A 26156-nucleotide genomic window follows, 5' to 3' on the forward strand; every position below is an offset into this window, starting at 1 on the left:
GCATGGATTTCACATAGTAAAAAACGGAATTATAAAGATGAGATATTTTCATCAAGAGACAGGAAAAAATATTAATAGTCTATTGTAAAACTTAGTTCTTAATTGTTCAGCTTAAGAGATTTTACTTACTATAATATCATAATTGAGATTTTTTTAATACTCACTAATTTCTACATGTGGATATTGGTATTTATTAATTATTTTTATTTAACGCGCGCGTTTTCTTTTACTTAAGTGTAAGGACATTATGTAAAATACGCTTAGTATTTGGCAAAGTATCATAGAAATAGCTTACTATACTAGACAACCCAATAGTAAAATAATGAAAAGTATTTTTCGGTTATATTTAACATATTCTCTTATTTATACACTAATTGTAAGACATTTTAATTTTTAGCAAAAGAGACGAATTGTGAGGACTTATATTTTCTGAGAAAATATGTCTCCTCCTTTTTGTCCGTCATTTGTAATACTTTTTAAGAATTTACTACTCAATATTGTGATACAACAGGTAAAAATTAAGATGTTAGTTTATTTATTTATACAACTTTTTAAGTATTTGTAAATATTTGATATAAGTTTAAAATAATAAGGTTAATTTCATTATAAATTAAGGTATCACAACTAAAATAAATATAAAATACACTATGTGTTTTCTTTAAATAACAACAAATTTTACGTAAAACAACATTTATTACGTAAAACAAATTGCACACGATTTAACTAGACATACAAAAAAATTTGTATAAAACAAAACAACAATCAGATTACCGAGACATTCGTTGCGTCAAAATAAAATAAAAATCTCAAAAAGGATTCATGAGTACCCTTATAAGAAGTAACACAATACTGACATGATTTGTTCACTTAAAGAGATATATAAATTAGTATTTAAGTTTAGTAAATTCGTATAATTGCGTCTAACCTACGGTGGGCAGTTGTGATATAGTTTGCTCCAAGAATTTTATGGCACCGTCTAGAATTTGTACTTCGCACTCCTTTAGAAGGTTTATATTTTTCCTGTAAACAATTAAAACAATTTTCAATAAATTTCATTAATATATCTTTGATTAACATTTATCTATCTCTTCGTCATTCAGAAAAGCTAATGAATGAAAAAAAATTTGAGTGACTTATTACCCGAAAACGTAATTTACTAGATGGGCACCAACGAACCTTAGTAGGTTCGTTGGTGTTTCTTGAGAGGTGTAGGGGAACACTTCGAGATGTCGTCTCGAAATTCCCACAGGAACGGGAAAATAAATAAAATTTTTGTCAAAATGAAGATAGTTTATAGATGAACATGGCCTTACAGAGTTTTCAAGGCTGTTGGCTCTGTATGTCCTAAGGGATTAAGACGTGATTGTATGTATGTGTAATGTAGTCAAATAAATGTAATGTTACCTATGTAAACTATCAGGTTCGCCCCCCGTCTTCTTGTACGAGGCTTTGATGAGTTTGCATCGGGTCAGTAGGTACGTGTACGCGCGGCGGTCGATGTCGGCCCCGACCGCGTCGGAAGACGACTTGTCGGACGAGACGAGGTCGCCTGGCAGACCTTGACTTGACCATTTTGATAGCTCCTCTGAAAACGGTTTTTTATTGATATTTAATTTATGATTTTTCTCTTTGACGCTTAATTATAACTCTGCGTTATAACGGGAGGTAACAGATATGGTTTTTACCTTAAAAACAGAAAAATTAAATTGGCGTTTTAAAATTGAAGGCTGTAAAATATGTTGTTTGAACGTATCAACTAAAATGTTTAAGTTCAAATTACATTAAAAATCAAATTTCTTTTGGTCAAAATTTATGATTCTTTCCGAAACAAAAACCTTTTTATTTTTCAACTAAGAATCCGTCATACACATGACATGAGGTATAAACAATCTTTTAATAAATTATTTTATTAAAGTTACTAGGTACCGCGTCCAAAGTGCAAGTGTAGAAGCGGCGGGGCAGAAAAAATAAACAATGTTTCATCAAAATGTTCATAAAGATGGCGAGTGTATCATATTTCACTCCCTTTAATGTCTTGATTTAGATATCAAATTATCTTTCACTACATTCTTTGGTTGAACACCGCATCGGCATGCCTCCGCGAACAACATTTCTCAGAATCTATATAAACACTTACAATACTATGAAGTTATGCTTCACGCATCAATTACTTTAAGATTTTAATGGTTTCAACTCATTTTCCCATAGTAAGGTTCTTGATTATACTTGAATTCTAAAACTCAAACTTAATTACATATCAAAAATCTGTGAAATCATAGCGATTTTATTTTGCTTAGTTCTGACATTATAAACAGCTTTTTATTAACAGCTGCACAGAAAACTGCGTGCAATGCAAGGCGGCGTCGTTCTATAAGTGAGTCTTATAGTATCTAACCTACCTTATTTATATGGTCGTAACCAGTAATAAAGACGACAAATGGTACAAAATTTTACGGTTTACTACATTTTAAGGCCTGTCACTATGTGAATCTTAATTATATTACAAAGCCATCCTACTGAGCGAAGTTTTTTGATCTTTTCGAGACTGTTGACTCCTGTCTTCCCAGTAACGGACAAAAACGTAAGTACGAGTATATAAGTATGTAGGTATCAATTGAAAATAATTAAGTTTACAAGTCTTATAGGCCTTATCCGTTTATATAAGCGTTTGTTTTGTGCTGCGATTTACCATTTGTAATACGTCCGCTCCCGTCTAGGACGAAAACGTTTAGACAACTAATTTTGCCTTCCTGCGCTCATTCGATTAGGAAGCAATATTTCGTTTAAAGTCAATTAAAACTTGCGACCACATCCCAAATGTGTACGAAACATTCAGGAACATACGTTTTCGTGATTAATTTAAGCCTTCCGTATTATTAAGTTAATAGCACTGATTGACAGACGATTAACTGTTCGTTCGCAAACGTAGACTTCATGACTGTTTTCGACGCCATCTGATAACACAAATTTCTGAACAAGTTACATATATTTTTTAAATTTTTTTTCGAAATTTTCGATCACATAAGCAACGTTGAAAAAGCCCGCACTTAAGCAGCAGGTAAATATACCCTGGAGATTTCTTGATAACCATTTGGTTCTAATTGGTGCAATAAAAAAGAGACCTACTGGAATAGAAAAATTTATGTCTTATTTCAAACCTAGAGATAATAAAATATTATTTTTTATAGTTAGTTTTCCAATGTTGCCATGTTTCCACAGATAATATAAGGTACAAAATTTACCTTGATTCATATTGAATATCCTAATGAACGCTAGTAGTTCGGCGCTGATTGGACAGTTTCCCTTGTAAATGCTGTAGTGTGTAACTCCTGATAGCCCAAGCTTGGTGAGGAGGGAAATCTTCGTTTCCCTTAATGGATCACTACTGCTGACTCCGAGAGGTAAGGATAGGCTGTCGTGCTGATTGTTGGGGTAGACGAATCTGAAAAAGAATTGATATACCTTAGGTACAGCTTTTTGACTATTCGGAATTAAACTAAGTAAAAGTGTAGACGGCCTGACTAAATAAGGGTTCAAAGCCCTTATTTACTCAGGCCGTCCACTTAGGCCATATTATTAGGATAGAATGAGGTACACCATAATATTAGGACGAGGTTACTTTAAAGGCAAATTGTAATGAAATCTATACATATAATAAAACAGTAAAAATATTTTGTCTGTACATTTAATATTTTGACTGAAACGGATAGAGATTTTTTTTTACATTTTTTGTCTGTCTGTCTGTATATGACTGTATGATTAAGATTCAACTCGAAATTTACGCGGACGAAGTCGCGGGCAACAGCTAGTATATAAATATAAGTTCAACAGGTAGTTTACATGCAATAAAGAATATATATGTGGCAGTCCAAGCATAAAGGTACCACTTGGGTGGTTTTGAGTTAAGGCCATATTTGGATAGTTAAATAGTTGGTTGATCATATGGAATAAAAAAAAATTAATCATAATAACATTTCTTGGAATAAAAAAATTTCAAAGTTCACACTTACAAAAATCAAATTGTTGGGAAACAGGCATTGAAAGTTTAAGCTGTATTATCTAAAGATCTAGTTGTCAGTTACATAGATTATTATTTATTATTATAGAGCAATATGTTTAGTATAAAATCAATTAGTTAAATGTTATGGAAACATTATCGAATAAAAAAATAGAAGCTTAAAACTAACTTTATAATAAGTTTAGTAAAAGGGCCCAGTTGAATACAATAAAATTTTAAACTGTAATAGCTAGAGATCTAGTTGTCAGTTACATAGATTCTTATTTATTACAATAGAACAATATGTTAAGTATAAAATCGACTAGTTATTATTATGGCAACACCATCGAATAAAAAAATAGAAGCTTAAAACTAACTTTATAATAAGTTTAGTAAAAGGGCCCAGTTGAATACAATAAAATTTTAAATTGTAATAGCTAGCGATCAAGATGTCAGTTACATAGATTCTTATTTATAATAATAGAGATATATATTAAGTATAAAATCGACTAGTTTTTATTATGGCAATACTATTGAATAAAAAAATAAAAACTTAAAACTAATTGGTAGTTATGTTAAGTTTAGGAAATGGGTCGAGTTGACCAAAATTAGGTTATATTTCGCGTACATTGTAACACACATTTATTAAGAATATACTACTCGTAGGACATTATACAAAAACAGATTAAATTTACGTCAAAATTAAATCTCAAATATTTTCTGACCTGCGCTTTGGACAAAAATATGACCCGTTTCTTACTTGATTGAGTTTTTGACAAACTGCGCAAATGTCAGTTTTCGGTTTCTGCACAACAACATTTGGGCAAAATGTTTCCCAGAGGTCGTACCAAGTACTCCTACCAACAGGAATATTATTTTTATTATATAGTTTTAAAAACGTATGATTTGGTCATACTGCAAGGAAGTATTACTAGATCAGAATTATATCGGTGACCCGGTAGACGGCCAGGTAAAACTAAACCATTATCATTGGAGTACTGTTTTATATAATTAACTGCATCAGCTCTGGTTTGTAAATTATAACAATTGTAAGGAGCTTTTCGTGACTTATGGACATTTGGCGCGACACCGTTAGTCAAAAAATCTCTATTATAAAATATCGCTGTTGACAGTAGATGTCTTTGTGGTTGGTTAAACATCGACATTAGTTGTTATTACTCATTATCATTATAGAATTCAATTTCAATCATTCAATTTAAAGAGTGTTGATAACTGGTCCCTTTTCACTAAACATATAATTGCAATTTTCTCACGTTGTGTTCGTTATTTACAGACGATTATTATACGAAAATGTAGCCCATTGCATGTTGCATTAAAATCCATTAAAATCGCATAATGCCAATTTTCCACCTTTTTTCACAAAATCTCAAATATCTCGGAAACTAGAAAGTGCTCAGTGGGCCCTTTTCGCTTGGACGGCCACATATTAAGGAATATTTTTACATTTCCACAATGTGACAACAATTAAGAGGCGCACTTACGAATGAAGTATCGATTGTATAAACAAATTGCATCAGATGTTATGATTCCGGAAAAGCCAGCGATTGTACGGATCCAGTGAACCAGACACATTACCTGGTAAACTGGATGCACTGACGTGCTTACATTACCACGAAGTTATGTGGCTAATCTAGATTTTATTTTTTATAGTGGCGACGTCTTATGTCCTGCATGCGCATGCTTTTTATCTTCTACATATACCTAGTTATTTCAATATTAAAGTGAATAATCAAGGGAATAAAGTTTGATGTTAATTAAAGTTATCTTTACGAATCTACTTCCATTATAAAAAGAAAGTGGAGAAGCATTTTACTATATTAGGTAAGTTTGTAACAATTATTGTTTCACTAATGGACATAGGTATTAAATTTTATTAAACACTTAAGTTGTTTAATAAAATTTAATTGCAATATAAAGTACTTTTAAAGAAACCGCAATTTCATAATATCATGATTTTTTGATATTTTTTTTAACTTTTCCTGTCTATTTTTCCTGTTCCTTTACATTTCCAAAAAATTACTAAACACATCTCATATCAAATTCAGATCGCCGCCGCCAATTTATATAAACAAGTGAATTATTAATTATTAAAAAAAATCATGCATTTATCTACTTTATTTTTTCGTGACGACATTATGATTATACTAACCCGTTGTGTAAGAAAAGGTCTGCGTTGGATCGAGCGCCATAGAATATGAAAATTTGTTCTCCCGGCTTGAAGTCGCGCAGAGCGTAACATTCGCCTCTATTCAACTCATTGTTGAAGTCGGTGGTTATCTGTTACCCAAAAAAAAAAGAAGACGAAGCGATTAAAAAAATTTGTTAGGGTCGTGTAAAAGAATGTGTTTGTTAACACATACTCGTACATCACGTATTTAACCCTTATGAAAAACTAATAACTTATTACGAAAAGACCGAAAAGAAATTCATAAAATAATCAATCATCATAACTAAGAAAATCATGTAATAGGTACATAAAACATGTAATTGAGGTAGAGCGAGTGTCCATTCTGAACGCAGTTTTTAATAATTCTATGGATTTACCTTCCCGTGTTCATGGTTGCACATGTCCCAGAGAGGTATGAACGCCGTGATGTCGTTGTTCGCTAGCTGTATGTTGTTCTGTCTCGTCATCACTGTTGACACAGCCCATCTGTAAACAAATAAAATAGATTATTCAAAGTACTTTCTACTCATATATAGAAAGGCAAACGATGGCCTAATATCCTCTGTAAAGGTTGCGGAGTCAGACGTCTTGTAAAAGCCTGACTTATGCAAAACAGAATCTTGGGCATAATGTGCACCCCGGGCTTCTCTCCAGAGTGGCGAGGATGTAACCGGGACTAACGCCAGGTGGAAGAATAAGTAATAGAACTCATTTGTGCATCTGGTAAAAGAAATAGGCTTCTTGGGAATCAAACACCGTCAATGGGTAAAATCCTAATGATTTGTCTTCGGAACTGTGACTTCTAAAAGGAAATCAAAAAAGAAGTCCGGAAAGAAACTCGCGTCTGCGGTTGAGTTTGCGCGAATGAATTTCGTAATATCATTCGTAATGTGGCTTTGCAACAGTTGATATATTTTTTAATCTATTTGTTTTGTAATCGAAATAAGACTTATTATTGGTATTACGACTCTTTTGTCTCTATTTATTGTTGTGTTATTATCTACTATGGAGAAAACCTAAGGAAGCGAATCTTTATAATTTCAATAAAAGAAAGATTTTATACTGAATACGAAGCGAACTTCATTACATTTGTGAGGTAAAACACAAGGAACATTCGTATTACAAATGCGAAAGTAAGTTTATTTGTTTATTTGCTACGCTTTCACGGATAAAACGGCAAACCAACTTTGACGACATTTTTATATCTAGTGGCAAATTAAAATATAACAAACATTGTCAGAAATTAAATAACGAATTCTGAAGCTATAAGACCTTTCAAGGAAAAGTAGAGAGACTTCGTTGGCAGAAGTCCAGTAAATATACCATGTGTTTGCTTAATAAATAAGGTTGCTTTTTTGTAGACTTTAATTTGTACGCATTTTTATACAACAAAAATATTAAAAATAAAAGTCGTGGTCAGTCAGTTTAATTTTGGTCGATGTAAAATTTTATATACTTATGTACGGACTACTTAACTACTCAAATTAGCTACTCAAGATAATCGAATTAAAAGAGAACATGACGCTACAGCTTGCAATTTTTAAGAAATATAACAAACCATGCACAGATATTCCTTAAGTCCCGAGACCTTCATACTGAAAAACTTGTACAAAACTCCGAAAATGTATTTATCTTTGGAATTGCGGGACGTAAGGGTGTAACCAGGACAAAGATTGAAGGGAGAAGAACTCATAGTAGACGTACAGCATTGGGAAGGCGCCATATAAGTAATACGGACGCGTCACGCAATGATCGCATTTCACTGCCGGCGGCCACACCTCGCATGTTTTATTAAACGGAATCTAGATAGGTTTTGTTCAGAACGTTTATCTTTGTAAATTGTTCTTGGAAGCGGAAAACATAAATTCCCGACTTTATTTGCCTGACTGCGTATATGTCTCTGTTTATTTTCTAGGGGATAAGAAGATAAGATGAAGATATCCCAAGATATGATATCCCGATTATTACCTGAAAATGCTGATTAGTGAGTGTATCAATTTTGCATATCGACTGGTACTTTTTGTTTGACTTTACGTTAAGAGAAAATGGTCAGTTAGGTTAGGCTACAAAGCCAAGCAGAAAAGAACGTAAGTAAGTACTTAAATACAAACATACATCCGAAACATTATAGGTTACTAAAATTATCTAGGTACAAATGTAGGAAAATAGATCAGTCAAAATAAAAGTTTTAAAACTTGAAATGGTACTTTCATTAATTATATCTTGACATGTGAATGAAAAAATCAAGGAAAAATAACACAAAAGTATAATAAATAATAGACATTTCCACCGTTACGTATGGCTAGCTTCCCATCTCGTACAAAGTAACACTCATTGTTTTCTGAGACACTCCACTCTCATAACGTAACACACGTGTAACTTTCAATTTTGTCAACTATTACATTAATTTTACTTAAAAGTATTTATTCGCAAGAGTTGACATGTGGATTGTGGACGATTTGCATAAATTATGCATACATGTTACACTTTCTACAAGATGTAGAGAATTGAGAAATAACGATTGTATATCGGAATTTAATTACTGCGTACGGGACGATCTTAATTGCTACTTGAAACGGGCAATTATTGAAATAATGATTTGTGAAAATATTTCATATAAAACGCGTTTCGAAATACCTTATTTGAAATTTTGAAATATAAAAAAATATATTGATGAACAAATTACGGTATATTTAAGAAATCGTGATGTTACAATTTACAAAAAGTGAAAATGAGATGAACCTCTAATAAGCGACTATGAAATATATCGTGAAATAAAGTCTTAACAATTGTAATTAAATCAGAGACCTACCTTACCTACTACGCCTAGTGCTATTTATATATTATATTACAATTTTATTTTATGTATGGATTATAGTAGGTATTACATAATAGTGCGTCGGTATTGAATAAGTAATATTTTTAATGCTTAAAGTAAAACCTGATTTATTAATGAGATAGAATGTATGTGAAATGAATTTACGATATGCAGAAAACTATAGTGAAAGTTTGCGTAATATATTATTTAAATGAAGCTTACATAATATTTGCATAATTATTCTGTATTTGAAAATTATAACTATGATTGTGTTTTAATGCGTAGACACATAAATTAATATAAAAAGCAATTTATATAAAAAAGGATTAATAAACATGTAAAATACAGGCGCTGGAAAATATTGTAATTTTATTTTATTTTCAAAAAGTTTTCTTTATATGCAAAATAATCTTCATACTTTCGTCTACGGCTATGCCCGCGATAAAAGAACCCTATGTTCTTTACCATACTCCTCACACATCACACGTGTTGCTGTATGCAAAATCTCACAGAGAGCAGTTCAGTGGTTTTCACGTGAAAGACGGACATACAAACACACTTTCACATACAAACATACATATAATCACGTCTATATCCGTTGCGGGGTAGACAGCGCCAACAGTCTTGAAAAGACTGAAACCACGTTCAGCTGTTTGGCTTAATAATAGAATTAAGATTTAAATAGGTTGCTAGCCCATCGCGTAAAAGAAGAATCCTAAGCTTATAGCCTATGTTTAGCCGCCTTTTACGACATCCACGGAAAAGAATTGGAGTGGTCCTATTCTTTTATCAATTGGTGTCGGGAACTACACGGCACACACTTTCACATTTATATATTAGTATGGATTGAATTGGATAACAGGTAATGATAATGAAGCAATATTTGTCCACATGTGACATTACACATCGATCGTGCATGTTATTTTCTGTAACGAGCTTCTTGTCATCTCACGCCGATCTCACCGCCGCTCATCAGTGTTTCTCAAACATTGCTATAGTACAAAACAAATCTGTTATAAAAAAAAGCTTAGGTTATCAATATCAATTATTTTTTTTTAATATATTAATAAGATCGTTTCCGATTCAAGGAGATATGCGAATGTAAAGAGCAAACAAATTTTCAAGCAAAACGTTTTGAATTGATTCCTGCTCTTCGTGTCTTTTTGCTAATTGTAGCAGAAGATACTAAGAATATTATCGAAACAATAAATTCAAATTTGCCAATTTCAAAGATAATTAAATCAATCTTAAAGGTTGTGAATGGTTATTATGATTTATGATTACCATTATATTTAAAGGTTGACTTAAAATTAAAATCGTAAATTGATTTTAACAATAAATCTGTTAAATTCTAATATAATATGGTGTTTATTAGATGTTTCGTTAAAGAGCATAAACCAAGAAAATTAATGCTTTCTTATACGAAATAGCTATTGAGAACCACAGCATAAAACAAACCATATTACGCGCGTTTGCCAAAGAAAGTAAAAGCCGTGCGAAATCTGTACAGCATAGAGAATATAAACAATGACCTGCACAGATGATATCTGATTATGGGAGGTTTATTAATTTGGAGACACAGATCATTAAGAGTTGTATGAAGATGACAGAGATTCCACGTCTGTATTGGCTCGTTAGAGACGTACAGATTACGGTAATTGTGTAAAATCCCACGAAATGTATGTTATTAAACAAACTACGTACTGATCAGGTCTTTTCCTTGCGGTGCATAGCCGAAAAGTTTTTGGCCAAGAGTCAAAAAGTCTATTGCACATTCGTAGATCTGGAAAAGGCCTATGACAGAGTTGAGAGGAATGAATTGTGGTCAGCACTTTCTATGCATGGGGTGAGCAGTCTCTTAATACGAGCACTGAAATCCTTATATGAGGATTCGAGTGCTTGTGTCAGGATAAACGGAGCGCACACTGAGTGGTTTAAGATTGAGAAAGGCGTTAGGCAAGGATGTGTTGCGTCACCGTGGCTGTTCAACCTATTTATGGATAGCTGTTTGACAGATTTGAAAGAGTCTAAAAGTGGATTAAGGATGAATGAGTTACTCGTCAAATGTCTGCTCTATGCCGACGATCAGGTTATACTGGCGTCATCAGCGGAGGAGTTACAGGAGATGGTAAACTGTATGCATGAAGCTTTAAAAGAGAAAGGAATGAAAGTGAACGTAAGTAAAACTAAAACACTGGTTTTTGAAATGGAGAAAGAAATGACAGCATGTAATATTTTGATTGGAGGAGAAAAAGTGGAGCAAGTGAAAGAGTTTGTATATCTAGGATCAAAGTTTACATCAGATGGCAAGTATGATAGTGATATTGAAAGGAGAGTGAACGCGGGGAACATGGTGAATGGAGCTTTGCATGCCTTTATGAGCAGTCAGAAACTATCCAAAAAGGCTCGACTGGCTGTGCACAGGGGCGTGTTGGTCCCGACATTAATGTATGGGAGTGAAAGTTGGGTATGGCAAAAGAAGCATGAAAGCAGAATAAATGCAGTGGAAATGAGAGCGTTAAGGAGTATGATGGGTGTGAAATTGAGTGACAGGATAAGGAACAGCGTGATAAGGGAATGTTGTGATGTGAAAGAAGATGTAGTTACAGGAATAGAAAAGGGTATGTTAAGATGGTTCGGTCATGTGGAGAGGATGAATGAAAGCAGGTTGACTAAGCAGATATACAAGGAGAGTGTGGAGGGAAAGGTCGGAGTGGGAAGACCTAGACGAACGTATCTTGATCAAATTAAGGACGTCCTGGTAAAGGGTCAGGTCAAAAGTACCCGAAACCGCCGAGCTTGTATGAAGAGAGTTATGAATGTGGACGAAGCGAAAGAAGTATGCAGAGATCGTGGCAAGTGGAAAGAGGTAGTCTCTGCCTACCCCTCCGGGAAAGAGGCGTGATTTTATGTATGTATGTATGTATGTTAAACAAATAATAGAAATTTGTAAGAGAAAATAACAAAGATATAATTGTACTACCCAGTTAAATTTAAATATATGAAGGCTGTGCACTTTTCAGAACAACTTTAAATGGTTGAAGTCATCTATTATTGAGTTCAATACTTTCGCCCATGTTTCAATGATTAATGATTCCATTGAACACGACAAAGCCTACTTACGAGGGTGGTTTGAAAAATTCTCGGCCCGTCTAAGAAAACAAAGATAAATAAACAAAAAAATATTTTTATTTTTCTACATAATCCCCTCTTGTCTCAATACACTTATTTAATCTATATTCTAGCGCTTCTATGCCACTCTTATAGGCCGATTCTTCCAACTCGTCGAAAAAACGTTCCGCCTCAGCTATGACCTCTTCATTTGTGGAAAATTTCTTTTCAGCCAGGTGTTTTTTCAAATTAGGGAACAGATAATAGTCTGATGGTGCTAAATCCGGTGAATAATGGTGATGGTTCAATACTACAAAACGCAGTTCATGGAGTTTAGCCGTTGCAACAACTGACTTGTGCACTGGTGCATTATCCTGATGAAAAAGGTTTTTTTTTTTCGCCAATCCCGGGCGTTTTTCACAGATTTTTTCTGCTAATTTATCCAACAGGTTAGCATAGTATGGGCCTGTAATAGTTTGTCCTTTCGGAAGGTAGTCAATAAAAATTATTCCCCTGTAATCCCAAAACACGGATGCCAGAACTTTTCCTGCAGACTTTATCGCCTTGGTCTTCTTTGGAGGCGGAGAACCTCTATGTTTCCACTGCTTTGATTGTTCTTTTGTTTCAGGAATATAATGATGTATCCCAGTTTCATCGGTGGTAACAAATCTTCTCAAAATATCGGCGGTATTTGACCTAAACAAGGCCAGAATCTCACTTGAAATTTCAACTCTGTTGAGTGTTTGTTCGGCGGTCAGCAAACGCGGCACCCATTTTGCCGAAACCTTTTTCATTCCAAGTTCATTGGTTAAAATATTAAATACCCGCTCGGTTGAGATCCCTATAGTGTCACTTATCTTTCGCACTTTTAATCTGCGGTCTTCTAAAACCATTTATGGATTTTATCGATCATTTCTGGCGTGGTGGACGTTGAAGGCCTTCCGCTCCTAGGGTCATCTTCGAAGCTTTCTCTGCCTTGTTTAAATAAAGCTACCCACTTTTTTATCGTCGAATACGAAGGCGCAGATTCACCTAAAATGTTATCCATGTCTTCCTTAATTTGGCTAGGTGTCATATTTTTTTGACAAAATATTTAATCACGGCTCTTACTTCGGTTTTTTCCATTTTTCCAGTAGAGAGTCAGATTAGCTCAAACAAAAAATCGTAAAAAAATAATCACACAACCTATCACAATGAAATTTAACACAAGTGTATATAAAGAATCAATCTATCGAATGAGTATATTCTTATTTTTTTTCTACCCTCAAATCTAGGTTAGGCCGAGAACTTTTCAAACCACCCTCGTATGATTTAATAAATCATTTAATCAATTTAGTGTATATGCTATTACTTCAATAGCGTAATAGGTATACTCAGTTAATTTTATAAGTTTCTGAGTCAATGTGCAAATGCATTTTTGCAAGAAAGTAACTTAACCTCTGCTAACTTCTGAAACACATTGTTTACAAAACAATACTATTTATTCTCATGTTATGTCATTTTATAATTTTTAACAGTAATTCGCCAGACTATTCACGGCAGTTGCACAACCTTTAATTTGTAATATCTAACAACAGGTTGAGAGAAATGCTTTGGCGCAAGTAGGCGTGAAAATTGAATTACTCGGGTCGTCGCAGTAAGGCGGAAGCCTACTTTGGTAATACCATGGTTAGGGTTGCCATGTCACCATACCAAATGGCCGAACAGACGTACGAATTAAGCCTTACAACAGGAAGAAAACAACATGGAAATACTCATCGTGACCGGAAAAGTCGATGGGGAAAAGGGCTCGTGGTAACAGCTCAATATGTTAGTCTCATCAGATCAGCACCATTCTAAGACTCCACTATCCACAACGCCCTCCGCACCGCCAGGGACAGAGATAGACGGAGGAAAAACGTGTGAGAAAAAGTGATGAAGAGCTTCACGTCACGATCCTCAACAATTTGGCAAGCGACGCAAAGAGAAGGAGGAAAACATTATAGATCCCTAATATAAAAAAACAAAAAGACAGGTTATCAAAAAGTCAAATAGAATCCTAGACGACTAGTAACCCTAATGACGGTTATACTTTGGTGGCAGCTTAGCACAGAATGCTTCTAGGAAATAAATATGCGCGGTTTTTAATGACACGGATCACAATGTCTACATTAAAAACGAGCGTTCATAGTATTTTTTTGGAACGAATTTTGCAACAAATTACGTAGTTGACGATTTACTAATACCTTATGTTACCGTGTGGGAAGTTTACTTTCAAAAAATGTCATATTACTTTCAAAAATCATAGTGTGTAGTAATTTCTTAATGCACAGAAGTCACTGCTATGGTGCTATATGTAATAAGTACAGATAATGAAAATGAGAAGATAATGGAAGAGTTTAAATAATTATCTCCCAATAAGATTCTCGATTAAATTATCATCTTTAAAACTAGAGATTCGTTAGATATAGATATATATTTAGCTATTTAAGGACCTGATGCGAACCAGGGTACAATATTTAAGGTGTACATCCAAAATACCCTTACAAAATCAGGTTTGTAAATAGTCCATTAGATTTCGAAGTCTAACTCGTATTAGATCATGGTCACACATCTAGTTGCCTAAACCAGGAGCGTTCCTTACCATGTTCCTCTCACTCTAATGATTAATATTAGTAGAAACTTGTTATACTTATCTACCTATCTCAATTACTGTGACAACGACGAGTGCATTCGTTAGGACCATCACGGTGCATTCCGTGGGGGAGACGGCGCGGCGCGTGCGCACATTCCGTTTCACATAATACTACGATCCGTCTGCGACGATATATGTATATGTAAATGAGAGATCTAGTAATTTATAGATAAGTCTTAACAAAATATTGCTGATATAAATATAATATATTGCACAATTAATAGTAATAGACAGAGTCAGAACTAGTTTTTTTGATAACATAAGTTTTAAGTATCAGTATAAGTCAGTAAGTTGTCCGAAATAAATGATATTAGTTTGAACTTTTGTTGAGGAATAACGATATTATATGTTTTTAAAAACATCCAATACTAGGCCAATCAGAAACAGTTCGTTTTTTACCTGACTGAGGATTGAATTGTGTCGTACCGGCACGGCACGCCCGGCACCAATACAAAAAAGAATAGGACCACTCCATCTCTTTGCCATGGATGTCGTAAAAGGCGACTAAGGGATAGGCTTACAAACTTGAGATTCTTTTTTTAGGCGATAGGCTAGCAACTTGTCACTATTCGAATCTCAATTCTATCTTAAAGCCAAATAGCTGAACGTGGCCTCTTAGTCCGCTCAGGCGTGATTATATGTATGTATGTATGCTGAGGATTGAACCTTGTGTCAAAGAGGGAAGCTCACTACCACTATCATATACTTTTCGTACAAATATTGAGATATCAAGTTCATTTTTTAATTTTTTTTCATATTTTAGGTTTTCCGATATAAAACTATTGTACATTAATATTGTTGCCGGAAAGTACAAAATACAAAAAACGTTTACAAATAACTAAAACTTACTCGTAAATATTGAAGTAGTAGGCATAATTTACGAGAGCATCCACCCGAACGGTGTTAGAAAAATTATTCTATTCTTATTACAAGGATCAGAAAAATATACTTTAACATGTTGTTCTATCATGAAAAAACAAATGGGTTAGCATAATGGATTATTTATAAACAGAAGAGATTGTTGTCTGTAAAGCATCCAACCCATACAATTATATATTCAATACAAAGATTGATTTATAAACAAAAAAGTAAATATGGACCTGCTGATAAATAGGTCGTTTATCAAATAAAATACCAATCAAAAATGTATTGATCCATTTTTTTTAATATAATTTTCTAACTCTATGTAGCAAATGTATCAATCTTATGCAACATGCATATTCCAACGCCTTTATCGACGAGAACAATCCATGATTCGCTCTGGTGGCTACATCTCATGAACAATTTCAAACATGGCTTTCAATTATTCATAACCTGTTACGGACCTTCTATTCAAATCGAGCCCTATTGTTTGATTTAAATCTAGAAGAAAAGGTAAAAGGAGTAAAAATATTAGGGGGGCGCGCGATTGGCATAATCATTTTCCGCGGAGTCACTCGTACGCGTTATTTCACCGCGCGCAAACGTGTACTGCCATATTCACTTTCACGTTCGGAAAAAGAAAAAAACGCGGGAAACTCGCACGAGAAATCTAGCATTTTTCTGCTCGCTTTACGACTAGTAACATAATTGCCATCGTCAAGTATCAACCACCGCGATATCGGACTGTTTACAAATAGTTATGATGTGAAAATAAAACAAAACCGACAGTTTAATCGATCGAGCAGAGTACGTCAAAAATCGACGAATAGCGCACGTGAAAAAATACGAATTTTGTTTTCCTCTTTTCTTTCCTTATCTTCATTCTTTCGTCTTTCGACATTGCTGTGTTCTTGATTTGAATTTTCGATTCGAATTGTTTTCGAATATTTCGAGAGCAGGCTTCTGTGCATACCAAGGTTTCAGTGCAGTGCAGTTAAGTGCTTTAAGTGCGGACGTACTTTATTAAGAGTGCGTTCTGAAATTGCGAAGCTTTTCTTGATATAATATGGGTATAATTTGGAGATTTGCCATGCCGTTGTTGAGCACGTTGGCCGCTTTGGTCATCATAGTACACTCTGCTGAAGAGGACTTGGACCATGAGTATCGATACGATTTAAGATCGAGAGCTTTGAATACCGAAACAGCGAGTTATGAACAGGTTTGTTGGATTTATGTTTAAAAAAATACAAAAATAACATTGAATGAATCCCATTAGGATTCCAGATATATTAACGCTACTAAAAATAAAATATTTATAAATGTGAAAGAATGTTTGTTTTTTACCTCACAGTTAAACCAATAACCAGATTTTTATGAAACTTGGTACAAATATAGTTTAGACCATAGAAAAAGACAACAGCTAATTGAATCGTAATATATACGGGAACCGAAAAAGCACTGCAATTTTTTTTAAACTCGGGTGGAGCTGCGGGCCTTAAAAACCTCCCTATAAGTTTAACTGTGATGCAGGACTAAGATTTGTAAGAAATAATTGGTATACATTTTTCTACTAATTAAGTACTTCATTTCATGCGTATGGCCGAAAATTCTTTCGAATTGAGACCATTGAAGAAAAGTAGTAAAGTAAGCGTGTTGACCACGCGGGGGTCCAGTGAGACATTAAACAACAGGGCAGTGAAATAAAATAATGAGAAACAATTTGTAGTGTAAATTGTTCATCATATTGCACATTAATAAAAATTTTACTTAAGAAACAAATATATAGATTTCAATACAATCAAAAAATATAAGAAAATATTTGATGATTACTCAATAATTAGTCTGTTTAATGGAAAATCATAGAAACATAAAATTTTAATATTAAATTCGATCGAAAAAATATATAGCAGAGTGAAAATGAAACTCGTTGTGACCGATTTGCTGCCAGCATGACTTGCTCTAATTTCATGGTGATCAGGAGATTTCTATCGGAGCCAACTCTCACCGCAATCGTTAGACAATCTTATGTCATTTTGCGTAATGCACCACCATAGATAATGTATGATAACAAAATGAGAACTTGGCTCAACTAAATTATAGCTGCAAGTAGTTGCATAGAATAAGAAATAATAGAAGTTAGAGAACGGTTACAAATTGATTATACATCCCATCGGTAAAAATCTAAATATATCAACATTGGTAGACAATGTAAAATAAAATGTTTCCAAAATTTTGAAAGAATTGGACTTCAAATCTGTACCGTTGTTTGAGAAATTTAAGGAATATTGAAAAGTGGGAACAATGGCGTAGGCAAAAGTATGAAGCGGCAGTGGGTTATAGAAGGCGAAATAGAAGATAGAAATTTAATCTAATCTGACATAAATAACCGTATCAAACGTTTTTCATGGAAACTTTGACAACGGTTGTTAAAACTGATATTGAAATACAGTCTCCATCTAACATTCTACTTCATGGAATTATACCATCTAGGAATACTGTATAATAATTATCCGCCGACGATCACTTTAATATATTGACTTAAACTCAGATAAGGCTTTTCTAGTACAAACCTGTATTCAACAGACAAGCATTCAACCAATAACTTCGAGTTTAGCAGAGCCACGAAGCAAACTAATGAAACATAAGCAGACGCCAAAGCATAAACAAATGGTTGTCTTTTAAGACTGAAAGAGAAAAAGCCTGTATTAGAAGCACAAGACATCATTATTAAAAATAAATAACACTACTAAAACTAAATACGAAACAATACGATGGCTTATACTACAACGCCTCCTGTAGTTTCGAGGCACAAATAGTAAAAGGGTGAAATCCATCGATTTTACACGAAATCTGCAATATAATAGATTAACCATATATGATAGAAGTCTACCTAGCAGTAGAAATACAGTAAAAAGTGAAGTCTGTCGGAGTGTGGCCGATCGTCGGCTATCGGTAGCCTATCAATTATCTAATTGTCAGATGGTGCGCTGCAGTTGAGGCACGCTCCACTTGCTAGTACAGACTTGCCCTGATTTCTAAGCAACTAGTTTCTAACCTGTATCATGGTCTAACATACAGCAAGGCTGTTCCACCTGTATAATGTCTAGTACATAGAACTTTACAAACAGCGATAGATCTAGTCTGCATAATCTTGTCCGCTTTCTATGTTTCTAAAACATTTTCCTCATTTATGTTTTTGAAGTCGGTAATTTAGATTTCGATCACTATTGATATCGTAAGTCACCCTCACAAGTTTCCCGAAATTATTAATGTTTTAAAACCAGGATCTTAGTCTAAAGCGCACCACAGTCTCCATTCCAGAACGGTGAGGATAAAACCAACAATATCAACAAATTTATTTTTGTTAAACTATAATTATATCAGCTGACTGTTTTTTTTTTAATAAGCGTTGAAAACAACCTTCATCAATCACGTTGCATATTTTGCATTATCCCCCGAAGTTATAAGAGTAGACACTAAGAGTAGACAAGTATACAAACATACATACATATGGTCACGTCTATATCCCTTGCGGGGTAGACAGAGCCAACAACAGTCTTGAAAAGGCTAAATGCCGCCGAAAACGTTCAGCTATTTAGCTTAATAATAGAATTGAGATTCAAATAGTTACAAGTTGCTTAACACATCGCCTAAAAAGAATCCCAAAGTAAGCCTATCCCTTAGTTGTCTTTTACGACATTCATGGGAAAAAGATGAAGTAGTCCTATTCCTGTTCCTATTGGTGCCGAGACCACACGGCAATCATAATTTATATTTGGTTGTCAAGATTTTTGGTGCGGGGTGTCTAAAACTGGCGGAACAGCGTGTGTGTACCATTTTTTCAATTATGTATTCGTTCCATATCAAGCGATAGACAACCTAATATTAAGTTTCTAATATAAACCATATTGTTATGGTTTGCGAACACCTGATAGAAACCAGTGGGGCTTTTTACAAATTGATATGGCATATGTCTCATCAGGTCTCTCCTTTGGAACCACACTGTAACTAAACAGAGATATAAAGATACTTATGCCTTATAATAAATCGTGAATTAACCCTACAGACTTAACATGCTTAGAAAAAATTTCTTGGGGTACTACTTAGACCATGAAATAATTATATTGTTGATGGACGGTTCAGTGAACTTGATGTTTTATTTAAATCGGTTCAGCTAGTTGGGTATGCGCCGTGTCTTAATTAGTCTATCAACCGACTTAGAAAAAATGGTATTTTACACATTTTTATTACCATGCTGTGTGTTTTACGGCACTTTATAATAGAACCACTCCATCTTTTTCATGGATGTCGTAAAGGCGACTAAGGGATAGGCTAATGAATTGAGATTCCTTTTGTAGACAATGGGCTAGCAACCTCTCACTTCCATCATAAACCATAAAGCTAAACGTGGCCTTTCAGTCTTTTCAAGACTGCCGGCTATGTCTACCCCACAAGTGATAAAGACTATTGGTATTTATGTATATTATTTAATGACAAATATTTCATGCTTTGAAATATTTTAGGAATTTAATTTAAAAAAAAATTCAACCCCTTTTAAAAATAGGTTCAATTTTTTTAAAGTTTCTTGGACGAAATTTTACGCATGAGCTAATTAAGAACTATTATGTGAGTTAGGAAAAAATACGTAGACGAAAAATAATTCCAATTACGAATTCGATAATATCAATTAACATAAATTACCGGCGCAGTGTCACACTCACTGTAAGTTCCTTGGCCGCTAAACCGGTATGGGCGCTAAGCGCTTTCAACTTTCATTCATCTCATTGTGTTATGACATCAGTGTTATAATCAGCTTTCTTCTTCGTTAGCGATGAGATAACTAAATCGTATTTGAACAAGCTCAGTGCTTCGGATCTTCGATCTTGATTGCTTTTTAAATTGAAGGTGGGACAAATTAGGTAGTAGGTTGTTGGATTGTGTTGGGATGTTGAACGAGTATAGTTATGTTATGTAATTCTTCTTTCTTCTAGTGTTAATCCCGGTTACACCTTTACTTTTCGGGATAGAAGCCCCTGAGAGTCATATTAGAATATGCAAAAACATCAGCTTCATCAATTTGGTTTCCATCTAGACCAAAAAGCTGATAAAAGTTTTATCATGTACAGTTTCTTTTTTTATTCTCACATGGTTTCAAGTAAGCGAGCAATTTATTAAGCATATCATTGCCCTCTTAACTCCTTCAACTTACTTTATAAGGAATAATGACATGTCATTGAGTAACCACACCAAGCCGTTAATCTTAGTACTTTGTTTGAAATCATTAACCTATACTAGGTATGGTATGAAATCCAGGAGAAAATCTAAACATTTCTAGCTTTATCTCTATTATAAAAATAAACGTTTAGACGACTTCGCGAGTATGATGTCTGTCTATTATGATGTTTTGAGAGTATCATATTTCGAGAATGAGCTATTTAAAGAATATAGGTAATGTCTTGCTTATATTGTGTATAGCATATATTGCGACTGTGCGGACTAGAGTAGGCCAGTAGCTTCGCTCTTCTTAGTCTCCCTTACTGCGGGTATTTCAAAAAAAATTATTTTGCCTTAGTCTACCTTTATACCATCCACGGACCTGCATGCTAAGTTTTAATCTCTAGACCCAGCGGTTTGGGCTGGGATGATAAAAAATTCTTACTTATGAGGTGCTAAAGCACCTCGTGATTGCACTGTGTGCAATGGTATATCAATAATCGTCTACACTTTCTAGCTTTTAACTAACTATTTACAGAGACACGCACAATCAACCAGCCTATTACATGTAATTTGCGATTAATTACATCGAAGCAAAACCGTTTTTGCCAAATAATACAGTCGTTGTTTCACACGCGACGCGAGATATTTTTTTGACGATTAACAAACAATGTGTTGTATATGGAGCGGGCGTCTGTATTTACGTAATAGAGAAGTTTTCCTTTCAAAACATCTGCAAGAAAAGGCACGACGGTGTGACAACAGACCCGCGTAATTACTACCATGGGAAATGACAGGGTGTGATGGTTACTTGAGTTTTTAACATCGAGATTAATGAACTTAAGTTAATAAAAGACGTACCAGATGCTTATATAGCTTTTCGGAACTTTATGACTTTATTAAACAGATATTTATTTCGTAGATGAAATTTATTCTGTAACTACTTCAAGTTTTACACCTGTACGTACAGCTGAAATACGTTATCATAAAGATATAAATCAGCTAGATATAGTTATTTTCTTTACAATAATTAATTAAAAATCTTTCCTGTTTTACAGCCATGGAGAGTCGTAAAGCCGGAGCCTGTGGTGAAACATGCGGAAAGAGACGTTTGGAGTCAAGATTCACATGAAGAACAGCCAAAAAGACGGAGAAAAAGAAAACGGCGTCCTATAGAAACATCTGACGAAGATCTAGCAACTCAGGAAAGATATACTTATCCTGAATCACATATGAAAATGAACGAACATCCCGAGTACGATAATGCATACCAAACTACCGAGATACCAAGAAGGCGACGAAAAAGAATCAACGGCAGGACTAATCGATGGGCTGATGAAGCTATAGAAGCAGAAAGACCAATTCGCAGGCGAGGAAATAGAAGAAATAGGCCGTCACTAGAAACTTGGCCTAAACTAAGTGAATTTTCGTTACACCACAGGGACGATGACAATAAACCAGAGTCTGAAGAAACCACTCCGAAACAGGAATTTACGAATGATAGTGATGAAGACCCCAATGAAACTGCAGAACCCGGGGGCTATGTAGAATACTCCGAGCCGATGAATGCAGAGCCGGAATCCGATGCAGTTTTGAAAGAAGTATATTTACCCATACCAAATGTTAAATCATATGATAAAAAGCAAGGCAAGAACATTATGTCAAAAAATAGAACATTATCGGAATTTTCAATGGAAACGTTGCCATCGTATCATGAATCAGAAACAAGCGACAATATAAATACACAAGTACATGAGATTGAGAAGCAAAGGGTAAGTTTTTTCCACAAGTTTATTAATACATACATACATACATACATAAAATCACGCCTCTTTCCCGGAGGGGTAGGCAGAGACTACCTCTTTCCACTTGCCACGATCTCTGCATACTTCTTTCGCTTCGTCAGTTTATTAATGTATGAAAAAAACCTATTAAATACCTATTTTCATATTTTTTTTAGGAAAAAATGCAAGAGCTTTATGAAAGACTATTAAATCTTGAAAATATTAAACTGTCATTTAAAATGGAATAATTTACGAAGACTCTTTAAGATTATTAACTATGACTAGCAAAATAAAAGGACTCATTTGTTAAAAGAATCTTTTAAAATATTTTAATATTTTTAGGAAGAAATTCAACAACTATATACGTTATTAAACGCAAAACTCAGAGAAATGCTTACACCAAAACTGTACGAATGTTTTAATTACAACTTTAAATATGATGACTTATTTCTAAGAAAATTTACACATAAATTAAAGAGTAGCTACAAAATACAGTCAGATTTGCCCAACTCTAGAAGTTATAAAACAATGCAAATACCTAAAAATTTTAGGATTTTAAGAAGCCACTCTATCAAGAAATCATTACGAAACAGTCTCAACATAACTGTGGTGATCATCCATGTTTGGTATATTACAAACATAATATAAAACCTATTTGTGAAAATAACTCGTCCATAGATCATTAAAAACTTGTACATAATTTGTTTATAGAGGTATAAGTAGGTAGTTAATACAAACAGTAGTTGTAGAATTTTAACAGCATCTAATAAGTATAACTATTAACAAACATTAAAGTCGTTTTTTGTTCCTAATAAAAAATTGACTAATTTTACATCAGATTTTATGTTTTCAACATTTCAAAATTTAATTAATCCGATTTATTGATGTCATCAAATCAATTTCAAAGTCAATTACGTGGTACGCAATGTGCGAACGCTAGCTCTTCTTAAAAGAATTTCAATTCCAAGTTTTCGAATTAATTCGAAAAAAGATTGAAAGTGAAATGAAAAAAAAAATTACAGATATTTGGCTTTACAATAAATAGATTTTATTAAAAGAAAAAAAATCCATACTCAATACTTAGTACATGAACATTATTATTTTTTAAATTGATACTATTTTATTCTATTAATATTAAAAATTATTTTTTTTAGCATGTACCTCATTACTAATACATTCCATTTATTGTGCTTCAACTTTCATTTCAGGGTGATCGTTATGTATCTCCATCGACCTTGAAAGATATTTTAAAACGATCAAATGGCAGAAGTTTAAGTGAGATATTGCAACAACATAATCTCACTTTAACCGATTTACTTCGTGGAAAAGAAGATGCCATTAAAATTCTGAAATCTGAAAATACATTAGCACGCCGTAAAGATATTGGTTCTATGGCAGTTACTGACTCGTCAGAAGAGACAAAACAACCAACAGAAATTGAGGCATTTGAAAGTAAAAATCCCTTGAGCGTTAATAGTAAATACGAAGCAAATACCGAAAATATTACAAATACAGATTCATCTCAAGGGGTACGTCTTGAAGAAAATAAAGAAATAATAAAAAATACATTCGAAAGAACTGAAAAAGAAATAGACACCGAACAAAATTATAAAAATAAAACAAACAGTATGATCTTTTCAAATAGACGCAGGTTTCCCACGGGCCTTCGAAAAAAATTACGCTTGAGACCTATGGTTAATAATACATTTAAAAGTCCGCTAAGTAGAGACGTGGCGGCGTTAGGATTAAAAAGGTTTCCAAATAGAAGAAACATTACTAAATCACAAGAATGGAAAAACATGATACCTTTACTGGTCACGACTCCACCAAATACAGAAACGAACATTAGTAAAAATTATACAGAATCCCAAATTTCCACCACCACAATATCGACTACTATTCCGGTGACCTTTGAGGATACTACAATAGTTATTGACTTTGATAAACCCGATCGAGAAGTGGTAATAATTGATGAAAAACCATCAAATGTAAGCAAAAATTACATTGAAATTTCAAGTACTGAAATACCAGAAGTATCAGTTACTACCACAGATTCTCCGACAACTGTACACAACGACAATAGTACGGTACATTTCAATTTAGCTGAAAAACCAATTGTCATGCCTACTCCCAAACAGTTAAATATTACAAATATAAGAACACCGTTTAATAATAGAATAAAAAAGAAGAGGCTGAAACAAAAACCTTTAAGCACTGTAGCACCTGAAAATGAAGTTATTAAAAATATGTTTGTTATGGGTAATTTGGCATCATCTTCAGAAGTTAGGGCTACTACGGCTAAAAAGCTATTTTTTGACGAAGAATCGGATGTCGATGCACTAGAAGATTTCATGACTACTGCGAAGTCGCGACAAACAGAGAGCAACACTATGCCTTCTAAACTTCCATCATCATCAATTAGACCATCGACAACAACAAAATTTATTTCCGCATGGATTCCAAGCGAGGAAACAGCGGAAATCGAAATAAAAGAATTACTCAATGACACACGTAGTAAGTTTGTGTATATATTCAATAAATAACTATACTTTTTAATAAGTTGTTACGATGATGAATGGTTCCGTTCGCGCGCTGCCGTTCGTATTTCTTGTTTGTAAATAACTTTTATCGTGTTTGTTTTATGGTTCGTATCAGGTAAAAACATACAGGACAAAATAGATAATTATACACGCGCTAACTACAGCGCACCTGTAAAAACTTAGGGAATCTTTGCGCTTCTGGAAGCCTCAAATTTCATGAATTATGAACTTAACACAGCGGCTATTCATAATAATAGAAATGATAACTAGATTATTATTCTTACGATTTCCTTCAATATTTTTTTAATGTTGTTGATTTTAATATATTTTTTTACAGCTAGCGCAAGACTCTCAAAGATACTTATGGAAAGAAATATGACATTGAATGAATTAGTAGAACATCGAGAGCGTGGCTCTAGTCACGTACATCTGGCTGATATATTCCACAATGCGTCAAGAGAACCAAACCCACCTGAGCCATTTTTATCAAAATCTCTAATTGAGCCAATATCCAAAGAAACATATCCTCTAAGAGCACTACTCGATGCTAGTTCACATGAGCCTTCTGTTAAAGCTACTACCATTGATTCTACATATTCGCAAGCAAATAGTATACAGAACATACCAGTAGTTATGGATTTTGGTAACAATGTCAATGAAAATGCGGAAAATATGGGCATTATGTCTCTATTTAATAATTTTACTAACAGTGTGAGAAGTCAACCTACGTCGGTACAAAGCTCTGTAAATATGACAAAAACTAGTATCGTAAATACTACTGTCATTGATTCGAATAGAGAAAGCCGTGTACTCAATGATAACCAAGACATGGTCAGTTGGAACGACATCTTTTCCATGATCCGCAAAGGCCATAACAATGAAACAGAGCAAAAAGTCGAAGAAGAAAGCTATAAACAAGGTATTATCTTTTTTGTCTAATTTTATTCACTATTAACGTTGTTTTTACTC

At 33.9% G+C, this 26156-nt stretch overlaps 1 protein-coding gene across 1 annotated transcript in view; it reads right to left on the reverse strand.

The window, feature by feature from the left end:
- Positions 1-681: 681 nt before the first annotated feature.
- LOC106141838 (actin-histidine N-methyltransferase) overlaps positions 682-26156 on the reverse strand; it is a 29241-nt gene continuing 3766 nt past the window's right edge. Inside the window, exons 5-9 of the mRNA XM_060948187.1 lie at positions 6563-6671; positions 6168-6295; positions 3243-3442; positions 1405-1585; positions 682-1020 (exon numbers count right to left, since the gene is read on the reverse strand). Of these exons, the coding sequence (XP_060804170.1) occupies positions 921-1020; positions 1405-1585; positions 3243-3442; positions 6168-6295; positions 6563-6671 (718 nt within the window). The 3' untranslated portion in view covers positions 682-920. The remainder of the gene's footprint in view (positions 1021-1404; positions 1586-3242; positions 3443-6167; positions 6296-6562; positions 6672-26156) is intronic.

The sequence above is a fragment of the Amyelois transitella genome, chromosome 15 (genome assembly GCF_032362555.1).
Source record: "Amyelois transitella isolate CPQ chromosome 15, ilAmyTran1.1, whole genome shotgun sequence".
Classification (NCBI taxonomy): domain Eukaryota; kingdom Metazoa; phylum Arthropoda; class Insecta; order Lepidoptera; family Pyralidae; genus Amyelois; species Amyelois transitella.